This window comes from Rhinichthys klamathensis, unplaced genomic scaffold, assembly GCF_029890125.1.
Source record: "Rhinichthys klamathensis goyatoka isolate OS25496 unplaced genomic scaffold, OSU_Roscu_1.1 h1tg000059l_1, whole genome shotgun sequence".
Lineage (NCBI taxonomy): Eukaryota > Metazoa > Chordata > Actinopteri > Cypriniformes > Leuciscidae > Rhinichthys > Rhinichthys klamathensis.
Genome location: NW_026606604.1, coordinates 10228313 through 10250717, shown reverse-complemented (window position 1 = coordinate 10250717; position 22405 = coordinate 10228313). Strand labels below are relative to the sequence as shown.

General features: G+C 41.6%; 1 protein-coding gene across 1 annotated transcript in view; it reads right to left on the bottom strand.

The window, feature by feature from the left end:
• Positions 1-210: 210 nt before the first annotated feature.
• LOC130084189 (coiled-coil domain-containing protein 178) overlaps positions 211-22405 on the bottom strand; it is a 43370-nt gene continuing 21175 nt past the window's right edge. Inside the window, exons 16-18 of the mRNA XM_056249424.1 lie at positions 10577-10726; positions 6301-6435; positions 211-1307 (exon numbers count right to left, since the gene is read on the bottom strand). Coding sequence (XP_056105399.1) covers positions 1152-1307; positions 6301-6435; positions 10577-10726 — 441 coding nt within the window. The 3' untranslated portion in view covers positions 211-1151. The remainder of the gene's footprint in view (positions 1308-6300; positions 6436-10576; positions 10727-22405) is intronic.

The following is a 22405-nucleotide window of genomic DNA, read 5'->3' as shown; positions in this document are numbered from 1 at the left end:
TATCACAGTCTCTGAAAAGGCTCCATTAGTTAATGCTGAAATTAACATTAATTAGATTAATAAATGCAAGTATTGTTCATTGTTAGTCATCTTAACTAATGTAGTCGATAATGATAACAAATAAGACCTTATTGAGAAGTTTTACTCAACAATCTAACGGATAATCCCAATTATCTAACAAGTATATCACTTTTTAATGTCTTTGCTTAGCTATAAGATTTTCGGTCAGTTGTAACTGACATTACATTAATAGTTTTTTTTTTTTTTACATCTCACCAGAGGAGGCACATAACACAAGGATAAAAAAATAATAATAAAGAACTAAAAAAAAAAGTAAAAAGCCGCATACACCAAAACATCAAAATGAAAACTCATTTTTGTAAATGAAACCTATTTGTCGATAGAGCACATCAGTCTTGTGAAGCGGGGTAAATTAGAAGGCTTGCGTTTCCGTGGGGTTGTGCAGAATGCCAGTGGGTAGCGTTCACACAACATCCCTCTGTGCATACTATTTACCCCTGGATTGCTTCAGGCTAATGTCTCAATAATTTTCCCTCTTTTTTTTTTTCGCAGGTCCTTCCCACAAAGGACTTGACTAATGATCCATGGACAAAATGAAGCATTCAAATTTATTCATTAATCATTCATCTCCAGCTCATTGAAAATGCTAAACTTCCACAAAATTAAGATTGAATATTGAAAAGTGATTGAGGGAGACAGCTCTCTGAGGAGACAGGAAAAGAGAGGATAAACAAGCCAAAAAGGAGGGGAAAAAAACGACAAAGGACGCAGTGCGAGAGGCGGTCGAGACCAACCCGAGCCTGGTTAGGGTTACGCAGGTATACTATCCGCTAGTTAAGGTCAGAGGGGTTTAAGTAGGTGTAATTAGATCCAAGAATCTAGAGAAGCGTAGAATTTCTGTCAACACAGCCCCCTAATTATTCTCTTTTCCAATTAATGGTGACATAGATTAATTATCTGATGAGGCAAAGCCAATTGCAATCATTCACCCCGCTAAAATTAGATCATTCCTGACAGTAGCATGAAAGTCACCTGCTTCATTGTTATGGATTGGGCCGTGAGCGTCGGACGAGAGAGAGTGAAGCATGCTGGGGGTTTAAGTAAGTTGTCTGGCGCAGGTGAGGGTCCAATTACTCCGCTATCTGAACTGTAGGCATCTTCCTGCTCGATCCGTCGGCATCTGCGATGGGTCTGTTTGCTGGCTGCGGGACATGGCTGGTAGTTGAGTCATCTGTCAGCGAGAGCAGGAACTCAGAGAGGCGCCGGATTGAGTTTGACAACTCCTCCTGTTTAAATAGGCAAGCAAATGGAATCAATGAGTGTCAGCTAATTCAGTACAAAAACCTGTAGTGGAGCGGGAGCCAACAGAAGATCGACATTAATGCTTCAATATATAATACTGGGAAAGGCTAGTGTAGTTGGTCACCGATATACATGTTGTGGTGCTAGTCTTAGCATTTCCATTCGATTTAAAGGCAATTTAAATATATGCACTGCAAACTCCCATTCAAATAAATGCTGTTCTTTTGAACCTTCTATTCATCAAAGAATCCTGAAAAATATGAAGCAGCACAACTGTTTTCAACATTGATAATAATCAGAAATGTTTCTTGAGCAGCAAATCTGCATATTAGAATGATTTCTGAAGGATCATGTGACACTGAAGACTGGAGTAATGATGCTGAAAATGCAGCTTTGATCACAGGAATAAATTACATTTGAAAATATATAACAATAGAAAACAGCTATTTTAAATTGTAATAATATTTCACAATATTACTGTTTTTATTGTATTTTTGATCAAATAAATGCAGCCTTAGTGAGTATGAGGAATGTCCTTTGACAAATCTTTTTTTTTAAACGTCATTATTCAAAAAATTTGACCGGTAATGCGTGTATAAACCGTATATATACTACACTAAAATATAATTTACAAATATAAAATGTATTATCCTTCTTTTTTTTTGTCAGAATACACATACTTTTGAAGGGTCGTGACTGAAGAAAGATGCTTTGTGATTAGATACGGCATTTACTAGTCAAACTTTGACTCATTCCCAGAAACCTATAAAAGAGCGACGCTGACAACTTGAGACGCTTTTATTCTGTACTGTACGACTGTACGGAGATTGAGAAAGCCAAAACAAAGGAACGAGAAAGACGGTGTGCGCCACACTCCTGGTGAACTGCGTGTTGGTTCAGTGCATGCCTGTTTTAAAAACCTCAGCAACCAGTTTTTCTATTAAACTGCCTTGCACTGTCAACCAGCTTGGGAACTGAGCTGGCCTAGCCATGCAGAAATTTTCTGACTAACAATTATATCAGAAACAAGATCTTGGATTACAGTCCCTCGAGAGCAGCACAGTGGGCGTTCGCTCCAATTATTACTGGCCATTCACAACTCTCCACCCTGCTCTCTGTTGTTAGCAATTGTCAATTATGCTATCCCTGGTGTAAACTTGCATAACCCGGAACTGAGTGCCCAATCTTGCAGCGGCGTTACGAGATGACAGGCTTGTACGCTTTCTCTATTTCGTTTAACTCTTCCCCCTATCTCTCTACTTCAGTAGAGTTGCTTGGAAGCAGTCATTTCTTCCTCAGGAAGACACAGGGACAGATCGCTGGAATAGCTTTCGCCACCGGCAACCCTCGTCGGCTGAGGTTCCTCGTGAGTAGATGGGTGGACAGGTTTTGCTTGTGGTCTCTTAGGGAAAGTGTTCGGACAGAATCAGCATTGATAAAAAGTTTTTGCACACAGGACACTGCGATAGTTTAAGATGGTTAAAGGTGGCATGAAATGGAAAATCTAAATTATAATAATATTTACACATATAAGAGGTTATTCTACATTAAAAACAATCTGCAAGTTTCATTTCTCAAAGCTAACTCCCCAGTTTAAAATATGGGTTTTTGTTTCCACTCTTCCGAAACGGCAGGATTTGATTTTTTTGTGTGTGTGAAGTCATGGTGCTCTTAATAACTCATGTCTGCATCAATCACAAGAGCGATACTGCTGTTGAGTAAGAGCATCTGATATTGTTCTGTCCCTGGATGAGGACAAACTGCACCTCCAAAAACTTTCAGAGTTCAAACTACTAGAAATGCCTGGCTGAAGTTTATTTTTAAGTTCATTTCAAAATGGACTCTTCTTAATTATTCTCAACATGCATCTTTTTTTAAAAGCTATAGTGTTTTGTCTTTGGAGACAGTTGTTGTGGTTGCATTGGTTCATTTGAATCTGATTCGGTCTCAAACATATATAGCTCTATTACAGCGCTGGCCCGTTCAAACAGCAACTTATAGTAGCATCTCTAATACTGTCTGTATGAACGTGCAACGGGAGTCAAGCCTGTATTCTCTTACCAGTAATCATAGCGACAGTGACCACAGTAATATCAAAGATGGCGACATCTATAAAACTGAAAAGTCTTTTTTTATACTTTTGATATGACGAGTGTCCAACAGAGTTCATCCGTCAAATCTTTTATATCTGGGTGAAGAGCGGAGCAGTGGAGTCACACAAAACTGACAGGAACAGCTCTGGTGGAGAACAGTGACTGTATCTGAAACTCTCTATGACACACAGCTTATATCTTCGTCACTGTAAATTACCGAAAGAAAGCGAAACCACACAAGACAATCCGCAACACACGGCCTCGCACTGAATGACACGACCGGTTCTGTTGTGTTCACACACCGCGGGTTTTCCGAGAATGCGGTCGTGAATCCTGATATATAAAATGTAAATAACTGAACTGTGTGTGAAGTAACCATATTGAGGACTCAAATACAGGATTGACAACCGGATTCTGCTGCTGTGTGAACGTGGCACTTGTTTATGATACTTCAAATATATGCAAAAAAGAAATAGTCTATTTAAGAAAAGTAAATGACATATAATTAAAAATGGCGAATATATAGAGAGAAATAAATCAAATCAATGCAAAATGAAAACATTGACAGTTTTCAGCAGTCATACTTGGCTGATTTGTTGGTGTAAAAACTTGACTCTGTTTTCCAGCGTGCAAAAATAAAGAACAATTGTTGTTTGCAAAGTGATAACTGTTGAGATATTACGAATGGTCGTTAATTGTTTTCCCTACGTCTAAGAGGATCCCCCTTTCACAGGGCCCGGGACAACATTCCCGGATGTCTCTGACAACGGCCCTGAATATATTAGTGATTTGAAATGTTATTGAAACATGACTAGAAAACTTGTATGGCTAGAAAATAGCTGTTTGAGGCATTACCAAGATGGCTTGCTTTAAAACGGTTGTGTTCAATCCGGAAACAAAATATTTGATCACTTGTATCAAAATGATCAGACAGACAGAGATATTATTATGGATGATTTGTCCCTCTCTTAAATACTTTTCATTAAACCCTTGTTTTGCTCAAATATTTCCTACTCAACTTCCTAGATTTTTGTCATTTAGTAAAATCGCATTTTTAATTAGCTCATAATGTCATGAGGGGGCCCCAGACAGGGCAGAGGCCCTCCACAGCCATTGTATAGTAGTTGCTGCACAATACAAAGACAATGACAATAGGAAGCTGAGACAAACTAGACTTCCTAGTACCATAAAGTATCACAAACCTTTAAACCAAAGGTTAGCTTCTACACAACTCCCATAGTTTTGGGTCATTTGAGAATGGTGATGCTTTATTGCTATGCCTTGCTTATTTCACAATGTAAAGTCTCCTATACACAATGCTCGTCTGTGTTTGGGGGAGGAGGAGATCAACACAGAGCTGTGACAAAGTTTAGAGTAAGGCTGCTCCTTTTGTCCTTCACACTCGGAGGAGCTTGAAGAACTCCTCGTCTTCATGCTCCATTCACCAGCCTGACTTCCAGAGCTGGCCTCCCCTGACTGAGCCACAAACACACCGCCGCTCACCTCATTATAAGCACGCATAGTACACCTTCCACTGAGACCAAATGCCTTTTGTGTTAGATCATTCAAACATTGCGGTTGCATTATTCCAATATACAAAATAATATTAAATGCAATTCTAATTTCATTCATTATTTAAATATAATTTTAACGACCTCGCATTTGTTCATGCGTTAGACATTTAGATATATGCACTATATTCTGTTGGTCTAAACATGCTAGCTAGACGAACGCTAGCACCTCGCACCATGATCGCCAAATTTTTAAGATGTTCTACTGTATGTGAAGGCCCCTTAAAACTTATTGAGTGCAATTTTATATTTTAATGATAGAGGTCAAACGATATCGTTTTTTTATACATATATTTTATATGTATAAACAAAGAGCATTATACAATGCCGATATCAATAATTAGAGAATGAGATGACAGATATAATACCGATATGTGTGTGATAAGAGCGAAAAATGTTATGTTACGAAGTATAAATCAACATTTTATATCATTTTTGAGAGCCTGATTACAAAAATCAAAAGTGGGACCATTAAAAGAAATGTCCCAAGCACACAATTATAATGTTCTCATTATAATTGTATGTAGTCTATATGACAGACTGTATTTTCCTTTTTTGAAGTGATTCCAATCATATTTCAAGCAAAACCATCATGTCAAACAGAGCGCATCTGAAGTGTCTCAGCTGAAGGAAATAATCCATTATTTATCGGCTTTAATACATCGGCCAAATTTTCTTATCGGGCCGATGACCTTAACATTAAAAATTAAAATATATCAGCCGAAACCGATATGGTAGCTGATATATCGCATCCCTAATTATTATTAAATCATATAAACTTTACACCCTAGTTGACAGGGGAGATTCTTTTGCTTGACTGTCATGTCATGCAAATAAACGTGACCATTGACCTTCTATTCATCTGTGGAACACAAAAGGAGATGTTTTGAAAAGACGCACACGCTGTTCTCTCGCATTCAATTAAAGTGGATGGTGATCATCAACTCTCAAGTTCCAAAAAAATAACATAAAAATAGTCCATGTGTGCTATATTTCTTATCTGATGTCATTGAATAGCTTTGTGTGAGGAACAGCTAAAACGTAAGTCCTTATTCACTGAAAAGTGTTTATTGTAGGGAAATGTCCACACTCTGCCAAACATCTCCTTTTGGGTTTCATGGAAGAAAAACATGACGAGGGTGAGTAAATAATGATCGAATTTAAATTTTTGGGTTAAATATTCCTTCAAGGACCAACCTCATCTTAAAGTCAACAAGCATTAACCTGAATGGGACCCATTGTAGTATATAGTGCAATACTTACAAATGGTGTTGTGTGTGTGTGTGTTTGTAGGGGTACTAAAGAGCCCATACCTGGAGGGCTTTCATTTTCTGGTTGTTCTGGTTGGAGAGGGTCTGGAAGCGGGCCAGCTCTGCCTGGCTGTAGACGCTGCGGTGTTTGAAGTATTTTAGTATGGCTTTGTGCATCCTCTTCTGCAACAAAGAAAGCTGAGGAAGAAAGAAGAAAGAGGGAGAGAGAAAAAGAGAGGGGGAATTGGTAAGGCAGGAGAGGAAATTAATGGCAGTGTTCAAGAAGAATGATGGAGGGGAATAGAGAAAGCAGTCAATAGCCCATTCTGCAGTACACGGGGCTGACAGGAATTTCACAGTCTCTTGCTCTCCCTGCCCACTCATGTGCACTGGGCGGAAACCAGTCACATCTGGCTGCCAGGATGGGGGGTTAATTTTCTCTAAATGCTTCAGCGGTTTTGTTCTAGCTCAGGCAAACTCGGTGACTGCAAAGCTGATGAGTAAAATATTTCGACTTCACTCACTTTAACTTTATACCAATCCCCTCCAGACATATTTTACACATACACAAAAAGTCATGAACCCCCTGCCGCAACGAGAAATTATTCTGAGTATACTGGAAAAACATAAAAAAATGAGAGAGAGAGTGTGTTTGTGTGTGTGTGTGTGTGTGAGAGAGAGAGAGAGATTAGAGAAGAAAGAAAGAAAGGAAGAAAGCATGCTGCTCTCTTTATTATTTGTGCAGTTTTCCAGAAAAAAAGGGGGTTTCAATTCGGAGGGATGTCGTCCCTTGTTTCGCCCCATCTCTTCTCTCTTCCTTTAAGCTTATCATTGCTTGGCAATGTGTTCTTCGGAGCATGAAAAAACTAAAGCGAATTAGCTCAGCCTTTAACTGAACGAGTACAAAAAAATATGTCCTTTATGGAGCCATGTCAAAAAAAAAAAAAACGGTACTATCCTATTAACGCTACAAGTAACAATAGTTACAATATGCTGTAGAAAGAAATGTGCAAAAAGAAATATCAAAAAAGACTCCAGTCAAAGTGATGCAAGATGCCAACTAACAGTATGTGTGAAACATACTTGCCTCTCTTGTAACAACCCAACTTTCGAGACGAGATGTAGACGATTCAATTTCTGTTAGGCCTTCAGGGTTACAATAGCAAACCTGCCACCAACCTTTTGTTTACAAGCATTAAACTGATTCTGGATGTTTAGTTAGGCCCATGTTTGTACTTTTAACCACTGCAAGGGGGCGCTCTAACTCTCTCATTCAGACTAAACTGGCAAATCCAACTAAACTGGCAAAATGCCAGTACGTCATTGTATATGATAACCCGTATTCTATATAAAAGTGATATGTTGATGTTGAGGACATAGTCGCAGTGCCTATAGTCAATTGATAAAAGTCCAAAACAAAAAAGTTTGTCAGCATAACCAAAGGATGCCACATAAAACCACTTAAATAATTAAATGCCATCTGTCACTAGCACTCTAATGCAGATATTTAGACCCGTTAAAGGTGCATTGCTATACTGTAAATAACAGAAAATAACTTATTTGCCTCACTTTACATAAATACATACACACACACACATATATATTTCTAAATTTTCATTTTTGGGTGAAATATTTATAAAGTGTAATGCCGTTTTTTAGCCACATAAACAGTGCTTTAAAACACCGTCTGAATCTATTTCTCATGATAAATGTGGTGTGACAGTTTCATACATATGGAGCAGGTGTTTTAATAGACATCTGATAAATATACATTCTATTCAGACTATTCATAATGGACCCTATACATACTTGGCATGGCATGGAAAACCTTTTAAAAAATGTTGAGCTGTCATAAGAATCCATATTTAATTGAGCGCAGCTTGGCCTACACGTCCTTACAGAAACGTATAGAACTTTAAGAAGAGCTCGTCGTAAACCTCGAAGAGATGCGACTACATCCGCTCTGAAGGAGAGAAAGCCGCAGCAGTCTGCAAATAAACAACAAACTGTAAAAAGGCTGAATACTGAGTAAAAGAAAATCAGGCTTTGATCACGAGCGTGGAGAATCCCGTCCACAGGATTTGCCTTTTGCATGCATTTTTCACTTGATAACATTCATGTAGTTAGATGAGGAGTTGTACGAGTATTAGTCTTTTGGGGAACAAACAATGTGTCTTGCTCTTCAGTAGAGTTTTACCATCAGCAGTAGAATAACAAATCATATTAAAATGATCTACAGCTAAAAAAAAAAAGCTATATACTTAAAGTGACAGATTATGTGTAGATCAGTATAACTAGTAATAATCTCTAGCAACAACAATGGTACCACAACAATAACAATCCGTGGACTAATGTCATGTATGAGAGACACAAAGCTTTTAAGCTGAAGTGTGCCTTTTTTTTGTTTAAATGCCTTCTCCTATCATAGCTTAATATGTGAAGATATCAAGTAAGACAATTGTAGGTTAATTATCACACACAGTGTATAATTACTGTGGTGCTATTGAAACATTGCCCTTGGTGGTTTAGTTAATGAACAAATGAGTGTTTCGAACAAACCTAACAAATCAAATTAACGAATCATTCCAACGAACAAAACTCAGTTCACTGAGATTTGATTAGAGTCTGAACGAGACTCGAACAAGCACTGAATGAGCTGAACGAACAAGGCATCTCATTCATTAACAAACTCATTCTTGATGTAAAATGACGCAAAGAGGTTATTAAAGCTACTTTTTTATAGCTTGATAACTCAAAGATTAAGCTTTCTATATTAGATAAAATCTAAAAACATTATTTTGCATTATCATCATTTGTGGGGAAAATGCTAAAACACTCTTTCTAGAGACTCTTAAGGCCCCGATATACTTGAAGCGAAATCGAAGAACGAACTGATGTGACATAATTTCGAACAAAATCAGGCCAAAACTAACTTTGTTTGGAGTTCGTTTTGGGAGTTTGCAACAGCTTGCCAAAGCAAACTTTCTGGAAAAATCACCGGCTGCTTAAACGAAAAAGTACTTCGCCATGAGTATATCGGGGCCTTTAGTAGAATTCCCCAAAGCTTTCTAAATATGTTTTGGTCATGGGCGACTAACGAATCTTGTTTTGGTTACACTTTGTTTGCAGTACGTGAATTACACTATACTTAGCCATGAAAGGTTAGGTATAAGTTAAGGTTAGGTTAAAGGGTAGGTTTAGCGTTAGCAGCACCTAACCTATTTTTTGTTATTGCTATAATAAGTATATACTGTAGTATGTACATGCAGAACAGGACTGTAAAATAGAGTGCTTGTTTTTTAACGAATCCTATCACTGAATGATTCATAACAAAAAAAGACATCCACTTTGACGCCAACTACAGTATAATGATGTAACCTACAGAAAGAGCGACCGAACAAATCAGTAAATAAACAAATCTTTCTGGTGAACGGGTTTAAAAAAAGACAGTTACAGACATAAATCAAAAATTGCCACCATTAGGAACGAATGCAATGATTGGATGAATATTTTATGGTCCTACTCTTTCCACAGACGATATATATACATATAAATACATTTAGACCACTTAACTTAGCGATTGCTATCAGGATGTGAAGAGACTTTCAACCAGCATAACCAAAAAAATTCTGGAACAAATCACATACCCTGCCTTTAATTGCTCTGTTTGAGCATCCTGACCAAACTACCTGTGTGTACAACCAATGGCAGATGAGGGGAGCTTTGAGGAAACCTGTTTGAACACAGTAATGACTCTAGCATAGAGATGGCACACTTCAGCTTTAACCTCTCACTGAAAACATCTTTACATTGACAAGTGTTTGTTGTTATATACCAATACACAGCCATATAGTGTTTGGGAATGACAAATGCACTGCACTCTATAGAAACACACTGCACTTACACAGTACAGCTTTGATGAATACCAGCCAAACTACCCATCCTTTAGTGATGGACGTACGTGCCATATTATCATTTTCCCAAACGTTCCCGAGATGCTGGTTCTTGAGAGCGTTTGCATCTGCCACGCGCCTCTCACTGCCATGTGAGATGGAATAAACACACATGCACGCCAGAGCAACGCTGTCATGAAGCTTATCTCATCGTGATTAGATTACTGCAGTGGCCTCCTAGCTGACTGCCCAACTAAAACCAACCACCTATGACAGGCTGTGTGGAGCACGCCTGCGCACGCTAGTCTTCTCTCTCATCACTATTTTGCATGCCTGCTGTCTATCTCCGATGACAAAGATAGACAACCACATCATTCACACATGCAGAAAATAACCTTGATGTATACATGCATATGGAAGAAGTCACAGAGAAAGAAATGTGTTACCTGCTTGTGATCTTGGACGTAGGCCTCTGCTCTGTTTCTTCTTTCAAAAACACAAACGGCTTCTTGTCTGGCTATCGTTAGAGCTCTCTGCAGTTCTCGGTACTCTTGCGCTAACTTCAGATTGTCTTGTAGCAATTTCTGTAGATGAACCTGGAACAGATTTGCACAGGATGTTCTCCATCAGCTTCTGAGAGACTCTAACATGTTATAATGAAAGGACACCATTGAAAAACTAGGACAACTAGGACAAATAGTTCACTAAATTTTTTTGAATAATTTACATACATTTGTCATCCCAAACATGTATGGCTTTCAAACATTTTTAAAGAAGAGATTTTGAAGATGCACTTTTCCATGCAATTACAATGAATGGACGGAAGCTTCATTAAAGGATCCAAAAGCTGATTATATGACTTATGGACTATATTTCAAGTGTTCTGAAGCCATACGATAACTTTTTGTGTGAGGAACAGACTGAAATTTAAGTTATTCACTGATAATCTTGCCCTCCAGTGGGCTGTTAACCTCTGTGACTGGATCATTGAGTCAGTGAGTTGAACTCGAGAACCGGATTAGTCCGATTCATGAACAAATCATTCAGTTTTGTGAACTGGATCAACTGATTCATTAAAAAACAGCTGATTCAAAAGAATGATTAGTCCACAACTAGATATCGCAACTTCTATCACAAACTCATATGAATATACCATTGACAATACAATTTTGTTTTGTTTCTCACACAATTTTGTCGTATGGACCACTTTTCACTGTAAAAAAAAAAGATTTTTCAAAGTTGTAAATAAAACAAATAATATTGGAGTACGTTTTAAAAGACAACATTCATTCTACTTACATTTTTCACTTTTAATTCAATGTGTTATTTTATTGTTTCTTTATAATTAATTGTGAAGTTTACTAGAAATTTCCGAGGGAAAATTGTTTCTACACATTTGTGTACATTCATGGTGCTTGTGATTCCTTTTTGCAACTGTATGTGCCTATGTGCATCTTGTGTCTACAGCATTTGCATATTTGTTTGCATTTTGTTTTGTTTTAGACCCAAATGGTGAAACCAAACCTATTCGAATACAGTAACTCGAGTAATCATACAGCACTTGAGGAAGTATTTAAACAAATTACAATAAATAACTGTCTGATTTGCTTGTCTCCACAACCCTGTGTCAGCATTGTATACGTGGAGAAAGGAGAGAGAGAGAGAGCTATGGGAAGAAAGATGAAGAGAGAAAGAGAAGAACATTTTCTGCTCTACCTGGGAATAAGGAATAATGAAGTGTGGCTGGGCAGTAAAACGACCCAGCGCTAAACTGATGAGTTTAACCCAGCACAGAGAGTGGCAGTAAACATGACAAATGCCGGCTATTGATTTAAAGCTTAATTACTGCATGCAGTGCTGACAAAACCCGTCTGATGCACCTCTGAAATGTAAATGGGACAAATTACACTTCATTGGCCATAAGAAACTGATGGTGTCTGCACTTTGCATCCTACTGCTTTTCTACTCACTGAGCGTCTGACTTCATCAAGTAAACAAGCTACATGAGAATATGATGAGGGGAAAGAAAAAAAAACCCAATTCAGCTTGTGAGGAAGTCACAGTGGAGTGTGTCCATAAGTGTAAGTTACATTTACCGCATCTCAACTTATCTTACAAGGAAATGCACAACTGTTTAAATGGTTAGCATTGTCAAGGTTATAATCCGTGCTGCAAGTCAACACTAAAAACGGATTTACTTGCTTAATTCATTCCGTGTCTTATTGAGCTCAATTAATTGGTGCTAGTTTTTCCATAGAAAATAATCTCTATGTAAAAAGACACCACCTCTTTTTTATTAAATATGCTGTTTTACCATGGAAGTAAAATGGGTTGTAAACACATTTGTAAATGTAAATTTGACATTGACCTTAATGGAGCCAGCGATGGCAAGGTCATGGCATTGAACACACATGCAGATGGCTTATGAATCTGTTGCTGTTTTTATATATATATATATATATATACACACTCACCTAAAGGATTATTAGGAACACCTGTTCAATTTCTCATTAACCCTCTGGGGACCAGAGTGTTTTTGGGGCCCTTTGGATGTTTTGACTTGCTCTGACATTTGTGCTTTTTTCAGTTGCTTATAAACATATTAATGGCACAGGTGAAATTAAACTCTATTTAGCACAAACAGGTCTACCATAATGTGTGAGCAACATGTATGTACATGTTTGTATTTTTGAGAGAATATTGTTTATGCGTGGTTATTGAAAAAACTAAAAAATAAAGTTTTTGAAATAAGGACACAAAAAACATACTAAATATGAGTCCACAAGACTTTTGACTAATGTACGTTGTTGCCTAGAGTTTTTGCTTCAAAATGATCTGAAAATCATTCTTCCTAATCATTCACATAAAACAATAGATTGTTTTAAATTGTGAAAAACCTTTTTTTGTTTGCCAAGGCAATATGCGGATGGGCGGAACGGCCCAACCCCTATCATGAATAATTAAGTGGTTCTCAGACAGTGACCCTGCATAATAATGAGCCTTTCATTCAGGGGTGTCACACAAGAAAGAATGTAAGGACAATATATATATATATTGTCATTGCATTCTTTCTTGTATATATATATATAGCCTACATGTGTATATATATATATATATATATATTGTCATTGCATTCTTTCTTGTATATATATATAGCCTACATGTATATATATATATATATATATACACACACACACACACACACACATATATATATATATATATATATATATATACAAACAATCAAAATATAAATGAAAGCCAGAAGCACATTTTTAGTCATACCTGGAAACAAATCCTGGTCAAATGCTATATGGGCCATTCTACAGAATTGGTTCAAAGTTACAGTTGGAAACATCTTGAAAAGAAAATAGTATTTTCCCATAAATGTCTTATAAAGTATTATTTTTTAAAGTAGACCAATACAATAAAAATAAACCAGTCGCATTTCAAAGTCGCTCGCGAAATGACCGCCAGGTGGCGCAAAGGGACATTTATCAAAACGTAAGTGGGGCTAATGTCAATTAACAGTAAGGATGAAATTCTACAAGTTATGGTAATTTACAAATAAGCCTACAACAAACATTTATTTTTAAACAAATATTTTTAAATATGCAACATGCACGTTTAAACAACAAACAATACAATCTGAACCAGCGCTTCCTGTATTGAGACATGCAGCGCGTTTCAGTTACGATCCTGGTTCCAGTGGCCTTAATACATTCACGGCTTTTTAAAATGTCACAAAGCGTTTTGAGATGGTTTTGAATGAAATATTGAAGTTTATAATTAGGGTATTTTGGCACACCACGCCGAGTGGCTATGCATTATTCTAAAATCTGGCTTTATTCTGGCATGTTCAATTAGAGTTTGACAAACGCGGCGGCGCGTTCATTTGGATTTATTTTTCTCATAACAGCTAAAAGAACTTACTGCGTAATTGTTGGTCATACAGATAAGATATCATCTTTTAAAACTGTAAAAGGTCTACTTTTATTCATGTAGGTAGGCTAAAGTAGGCCTACACTCACACAGGCTAACGACAAAACGTTCTCTTTCATAGGTTCACTCAACGCTGCGGAAAGCGCAGTGGGATATCCTCTGGATGTGCCGATTGTCTGAAGCCCTATAGAATCACGCCAATCCATTGGCTGATGGCGCTCGCGCAAAGCTGGCTCCGCCCCGACGCTCTTACGTCGTAGCATGATGTACGCGCGCGCGCCATCTTCTCCTCAGATTTCTCTGCCTTCACGAAGCGGTCACATCTCGCCCTTCGTGCGGTTTTTCTGAGCCCGAATTCTTCAATTCAACTTCAGCTTTCGTCTCGACACTTCAGCGACTGGTATAAGTGGAACTCTGTTCTCCTTACAGTGAAGTGTCATGGATTATCGACGCTGCTCTCCGCCATGCGTTCGTTTCATCTCGAACGACGACCCTCACAGTAAGTGTGTTAAATGTATGGGTTTTTCGCATGCGCGTGAGGCTGTATTAGGATTGTCGAAATGTAAATTTTGTGACAATCTCCTTCTCAAAACCCTCCGCTCTAGACTCGCGGTTTTTGAGAAGGAGACATTCGTTTCCCCCCGTCGCGCTCCCGAGACTGCTGAGGCCTCTCGTGGATCCGCGGCCTGGGGTTCGGATGTTGAGCTCGAGGATATTGAGTATGAGCAGACGGGCCTCGCCCTTTCTCTCCCTCCCTCTCCCGAGCACGCACGCGGCGCGGTTGAATTCGCGCATGATTATTTATGTCCCAGCCCGGGAGCCCGCGAATCGGTTTCTTTCGGTCTGGATGACGTTATTTACACTGCAGCCTCCGACTCCGAGGATTTCGGGCCTGCTCTGGCTGATGACGTTATCCCGCCTAGCGGCCAGGACGCGCGGCCTACTCCGGCCTACACTGAGCTTATTGAGGTGCTGTCGCGCGCTACAGAGAAGCTCTCTATTGACTGGCCTGATGAGCCCCGCGAGTCTCAATCGTCCAAACTCGACGAGAGGTTCCTACGTGGCCCTAATTCTAGGCCAGAGCGAAGAAAGCTGCCCTTTTTCAGCGATCTGCATCACGAGATCTCCAGATCCTGGAAGCAGCCATTCTCCGCACGCCTAACTAATGCGGCAGCCGCTGACTTCACCAACCTTGTTGGTTTTGTGGAGCAGGGTTATTCCGCTATTCCAGCGGTCGAGGACACGCTGGCTAACCACCTCGCCCCGTCGTCTGCACCGTCTTGGAAGGCGCGTCCCCTTCTTCCTTCCAAGGCTTGTAGGACTACTTCCTCCCTTATTGGGAAGTCTTACATGGCGGCTGGTCAGGCAGGCATGGCCCTGCATACCATGGCCATCCTTCAAGCCTACCAAGCGGACGTCTTGAAGGACATGGATGAAGGAGAGGGACTGACGCCCGAAGCTGTCAAAGAGCTTCGCAAAGCCACAGATCTGGCCCTAAGAGCCACCAAGCACACTGCTCGGGCTGTAGGTCGCTCTATGGCGGGCTCGGTTGCTGCAGAGCGCCACCTCTGGTTGAATCTCACGGAGATCCGAGACAAGGATAAGAGTTTCCTCCTGGATGCCCCTATCTCCCACTCAGGTCTTTTCGGGGAGGCGGTCAACACGGTGGTTGACAAGTTCCGCGCCGCTAAGTCTCAGTCGGCCGCGTTCAGGCAGTTTATGCCCAGGAGGGTCAGAGGGCCCAGTGACTCCAATCCTCCCCCTTCTCAAACCCGAGAACGCTCTGCTCATAGGGCTGAGTTCCCTACTAGCAGGAGTGACCCGGCTCGCCACCCACCAACTACTGTCTGGGGAGCCCGAGGTCGTCCATTTCCTCGCCAGCGCCCTCACAAGCGCCTTCAGCTGAAGCGGTCCAACAAATCGGCCGCTCCAGCCTCCTCGAGCCGTTCCTGACCCGCAGGGCAGGAAGAGGAGAGCCTCATCAGATCTACGGGGTTGGGACAGACCGCGCAAGCGTTTCTGCCCTCCTCCAGCCGGCTCTCCTCATCCAACCCTGTCACCTTCGCCACCCAGCGTGTTTCGAAGTGCAGGTCCTGTTTCACTCTCTTCACCCAGTCCGGCGCAGGAGGAAGGAGACGCATCTTGCTTTCTCCCCTCGTTCCCGGTGCACGTTACACCCGCCAATCGCTTCCTCAGAGGCACAGTTCTTTTTCCTCTGGAGCAGGCGGACCCAGTTACTTCTATCCAGGTGGTGGTACCCCCCAATACGTGTCAGGACGCCAAGCGCTCTCCTCCACGGTCAACCGCGCCTCCCCATGGAAACCAGCGCGACACCCTACCTCAGGTATGTCCCTTGCACTGCAACACTCCTCTGCCTCTATCACATTTCGTTCAAGAATGGGAGCGTTTACCAGGGGTATCGCCTTGGATCCTTCGCACAGTTCGGCTCGGCTACACGCTTCAGTTTTGTCGCAACCCCCCCTGCTTCAACGGGGTCTTTTCTACTGTAGTCGACAGCGCCGCTCAGGCTTCTGTACTACAGCAGGAGATTTCATCCCTTCTGCTGAAGGGGGCGATAGAAGAGATTCCTTCGGGGGAAGTCGAACAGGGCTTCTACAGCCGTTACTTCCTGGTCCCGAAGAAGGGGGGCGGCCTGCGGCCGATACTAGATCTTCGCCGGTTGAATTTCTCTCTTTACAAAGGAAAATTCAAAATGTTGACGCTGAAGGCCATCATATCTCATATCCGGCGGGGGGACTGGTTCGTGACGGTAGACCTCAAGGATGCTTATTTCCACATCCAGGTCGTACGGCGACACAGGAAGTTCCTCAGGTTCGCCTTTGGAGGGAAAGCGTACCAGTACAGGGTCCTCCCCTTTGGCCTCGCTCTAGCGCCAAGGACGTTCACAAAGTGTATGGATGCTGCTCTGGCCCCGCTGCGGCTCCAGGGCATCCATATACTCAACTACCTGGACGATTGGCTCCTTTTAGCCCACTCCAGAGAGTTGGTGACTCACCACAGGGACATTGTCCTCCGTCATATTCAGTCTCTCGGTTTGAGGCTGAATACGGAGAAGAGCGTTCTTACTCCAGCTCAGAACACGGTTTTCTTGGGGGTATGCATGGACTCCGTTCTTATGCAGGCCCGTTTGGCTCCTGCACGGATTTCCAGTCTGGTGACATGTCTGTCCCGTTTCGCACTAGGCCAGCATGTTTCCGTGAGCACCTGCCGCAGACTTCTGGGCCTTATGGCCGCGGCCTCCCCTGTGCTACCTCTGGGGCTGCTCCACATGAGACCTTTTCTGTGGTGGATGAAGCTCTCAGGGGCTCGGCCCACGGGGCCAGCCTTTCGCCTATTGAAGGTGTCGCGCAGTTGCTTTCGCGCCCTGTCAATCTGGCGGGACCCCCTCTTCCTTCAGAAAGGAGTCGGTATGGGTGCGGTATTCCGTCGCCAGATGGTTACGACGGATGCCTCTCTGACCGGCTGGGGAGCGGTTTTCGAGGGCAGGCCAGCGTGTGGGGTTTGGACTGGCGAGACCCTCTCGTGGCACATAAACAGCTTGGAGCTGAGGGCTGTCTTCCTGGCTCTTTGCCACTTTCTCCCTTTCCTCGAAGGACACCATGTCATTGTCAGAACGGACAATATGGCAGTAGTGTCCCATGTAAACAGACAGGGGGGTTCACGATCGCGCACCCTAGACAGGCATGCGCGTCACCTTCTCCTGTGGTCCCAGGACAAGTTCCTCTCTCTGAGAGCAGTTCATGTCCCAGGGATTCTGAACCTCGCAGCAGATTTTCTGTCGAGGCAGAAGCTCAGGTCTGGGGAATGGATGTTGAACCGCCAGTCGGTGGCCCTGATCTGGGAGGTGTTCGGAAAAGCGGAAGTGGACCTCTTTGCATCTCAGGAGTCGTCCCAATGCCCGCTTTGGTTCTCTCTGAGCCCTCCAGCTCCATTGGGGATAGATGCGTTCGCCCACCCTTGGCCGATGCAGAAACTCTATGCCTTCCCGCCCATCAAGCTGATCCAGGCGGTTCTGTCCAGAGTGAGGGAGAGCGGAGTCCGCCTCCTTCTGGTAGCCCCATTCTGGCCGTCCCAGCCATGGTTTTCGGAGCTGATCCCTCTGTTGGAATCCTCCCCCTGGGAGATACCGGTCAGGGAGGACCTGCTTTCCCAGCTTCAGGGCAGGATATGGCATCCTCGCCCCGACATTTGGAAGCTGTACGTTTGGCCTATCAGAGGCCGTTAGCTTTAAGCTTTGATCTCCCAACCGACGTTCAGGAGACTATTGCGAATGCTAGAGCCCCTTCGACGAGGAGGCTATATTCCTCCAAGTGGAGGGTGTTCGAGGCGTGGTGCTTAGCACATGATAGGAACCCAGTTAGCTGCCCAGTAGGCTCAGTGCTGGAATTCCTGCAGGAAAAGTTTGCTTCCGGAGCGGCCGCTACCACTCTCAGAGTGTATGTCGCAGCTATTGCTGCTCATAGAGAATCGGATGAGATTCCCTTGGGGAAACTGAGGTTAGTTTCGGCCTTCATGCGTGGGGTTAGGCGCCTGAAACCGGCTCGCCCCCCTAGTGTTCCCTCGTGGGACCTGTCAGTCGTCCTGGAGGGTTTGACAGAGGCTCCCTTCGAGCCCTTGGAGTCAGCTCCTGAGCGGATTCTGACTCTTAAGGTTGCTCTTTTGTTAGCTTTATCTTCACTGAAGCGGATAGGGGATTTGCAGGCTCTCTCTATTAGTGAGTCATGCTTGGACTTCGCTCCTGGCCTGGTTAGGGTTACCTTGAGGCCGAGGTCGGGGTATGTACCCAAGGTTCTTTCCACGGCGTTCCGCTCTCAGGTTGTTAACCTTAATGCTTTCCACCCTCCTCCTTTTGCCTCTGAGGAAGAAAGGAAACTTAACTTGCTCTGCCCGGTCCGTTCTTTGAAGTTGTATGTAGATCGCTCAAGCGGTTGGAGGAAATCAAACCAGCTCTTGGTATGTTTTGGTGCTGGCCGCCGCGGGCTTGCAGCATCAAAGCAGAGGATTTCCCACTGGGTAACGGACGCTATTTCGCTGGCTTATGAGGTGCGTGGTTTGCCTTCACCTCTTAGCATCAGAGCGCATTCCACCAGAAGTGTGGCTTCCTCTCAAGCTCTCTTTAGAGGGGCCCTCTTGGAAGACATTTGTGTGGCGGCAGGTTGGTCCTCTCCGCACACCTTTGTGAGGTTCTATAATTTGGATCTTGACATGACTCCAGGTTCCCAGGTTCTATCTGCTTGAACCTATCATGGTTGTTATTATTTGGTCTGGTACCGGTTATGGCAGCGCTTAGCTTGGCGAGTTTGGTATTTCGTTCCCACTGCGCTTTCCGCAGCGTTGAGTGAACCTATGAAAGAGAACGTCTCTGGTTACTTACGTAACCTATGTTCTCTGAATAGGGAACGAGACGCTGCGTTCGCTGCCAAGCTCCTCGCGCTGCCGACAGTTTTTCTTTTCGGCAGAGAAATCTGAGGAGAAGATGGCGCGCGCGCGTACATCATGCTACGACGTAAGAGCGTCGGGGCGGAGCCAGCTTTGCGCGAGCGCCATCAGCCAATGGATTGGCGTGATTCTATAGGGCTTCAGACAATCGGCACATCCAGAGGATATCCCACTGCGCTTTCCGCAGCGTCTCGTTCCCTATTCAGAGAACATAGGTTACGTAAGTAACCAGAGACGTTTTCTCGCTCATGTGAGAAACAAACGTTTGGGCATTTCTCAGTGAGAAAATTCATAGCCGAGCGGTAAAACTGACGGTTCGATCATCAAGATGACACGGGTTCAAATCCCGATCAAACATGGTCTACTGCAAATTTTATATTTATTAATGCAGAGAGATTTGTCTAGCTCTAAAACTCTGTTACACCATACAGTTTTTTGGTTATATTTATAAAATAAAATTACCATGCATTTCCATTTTACACTAGGAACAATAGTATCGAACAGAACGACGTTGCATCTGTACCAATCGTACGAGGCTACCAATCGTAATTTTAAAAGCAGTTCTGTAAAAAAAGTAATTTTACATATATAGCCTATATACAGTATATATATATATATTTTTTATTAGGCCTATTATTATTATTATTTTGATTCCCTACAACCTAGAGTTTTTAAAAACATGGTTTTAAGTAAAGTGTGATTTGCCAGGAGGGACGGGGATTTCCTTCTGGTCTAAACATCCCTGCTTCTGCTGAATTATTTGAATCCCCACACTCCTCCCTCCACAGTAATCAATGCTATAGGCTACTTCACCAATAGACCATATCAAATATAAAATAGAGATATGCAACAAGCACGTTTAAACAACGACAAACAATAAAATCAAAACCAGCGTTTCAGTTGTTCATTAGTTCAAGTGGCCTTAATGCATGCACGGCTTTTCAAAATTTCACAAAGCGTTTTGAGATTATTTTGAATGAAATATTGAAGTTTATAATTAAGTGTTTTGGCAGACCACGCCGAGTGGCCCTATGCATTTTTCTAAAGTCGGGTTTTATTCGAACTTTTGCTAACGACAAAAACAGTTTATCTGTCGTCTCTGTCTCCGGGAACTGCGCGTCACAAAAATGAACCGAAAGCCACTTCAGCTCAGTCACTATAAGAAATCGGCTCTGTCTAAAGCCTTTAAATGTCTAAATATTCTGGCTAATAAATGTTATCTGATTATGTAATCCATATGAAAACGAGAGGTACAGAGGATGTACTCAAACATGTAGCCTGTAAGCGCTTCCCAATGAGAAAATGACAAGGGTGAAAATCTCGCTCTAATTAAATGTAGCAGGCTAAATCGCCCTGAATTAAAATGTAAAAACAGATCAAATAATGTATTTGTTGAAATGTTGCGATATTGTTTCATTTAAGTTCATAATTATTCAATACATGTTATTTAATTTAGCAGCATTACCACGAAGCACCGTGGTTTGATATTTATTTGAATAAAAAATAAAATAAAAAAAAACTTAATTCACAAATTGCATGCCTGGTTGAAAGGATCCAAAGATCCATGTAGACTTTAATATTGAGTTGAACATTTTGTTCATGAAAACAAATTAACATGCGTTTTTTCAGATTATATTTAGTTTTGCTTGGAAAAAGCTGGCCCAAACCAGTTTTATTTCATCAATTACTGAAATAATGAAATATTTAGTAATAAACTTTTATGACAGAAATATCACTAGGCTACATGTAACTTAAATCATTTAATTCCTTCATTATCAACACTGTCTAGAATAGCGATTTAAGTGTGAATTGCGACTTCTCTTTGTGTTAAATCAGCCTCAGACTCCGATAGCCGGTGGGGGGTTGGAGGGACAGTTCAGTGCTGTATCAAGCGCGCAGGACAATAGGCATAGGTGTTAATGTTCCTCTTTCATATGGAGAGCGAGGGAGACTAAATAAACTTGTTAAAAAGAGATTCAGCGCGAGAGAGGCAAAGAAAAACGCATGTTTTAATTTAATTATGTTGCTTTGGACAATTTTCGTTTTGTAGGCCTACTGTTTTAATTGTTTAATATAGCTGTCATTTCTTTGGCAATACAAATTTAAAATGTCGCAAGAATAAGATTAGCCTAGTGTTTCTTATTTTGCATCGCAAAAGAAATAAACTCTAAACCCGATGCAACCCTGTTTTAAATTAAAAAAACTGTCCCGACACTTTATTTAAACCTTGAAATGTTCGAACTTGGTTTCAAACTTAAGTAATTTTAGTGTTCTTTTACATTACACAATAATTTAGCAGACTAAAGACGTGCTTCTTCATTTTCAGATGCAATCGGCTGACAATCTTCCTTCATCAGTTTATGTCCTTTGTGCAGCGCTGCGGTTCCAGGAATGTAGCAAATTTATGTTGTAATAATAATTAAACAAAACTCTTGACTTTAAATAAGTAAACAGTTATAAACAGTTAGCTATTTAAGCATCAAGAAGGTTAAATATAAACGCTGTTGGCCAACATCGGTTAACAACATGTATGCTACATTGAGATTCGATCTCGAGTCGATTGAAGCTCCTCGAAGCTCGTGTTGTTGCGTTAACCACTGAGCTATCGTCTGTACGTCTGTAAATGTTTTTATTGCAATGTTTTACTTTTTCATTATTTATTCAATTTCATTTCAGTAGCCTAATTTCAGTATTGTGATTATGAATTATTTTAACTACGTTTCACTTGTTGAATTCATCTGCTACCAGCTTTCAATCGCTCTGAATCAGTGCGGTGCGGCAGCAGATTACGCATTAGAGAGAATAAACAAACACTTTTCAGAGTCTATGATTGTAGCGCCTCTTGGCGGTAAAAGGCAGAAAATACACCCCAC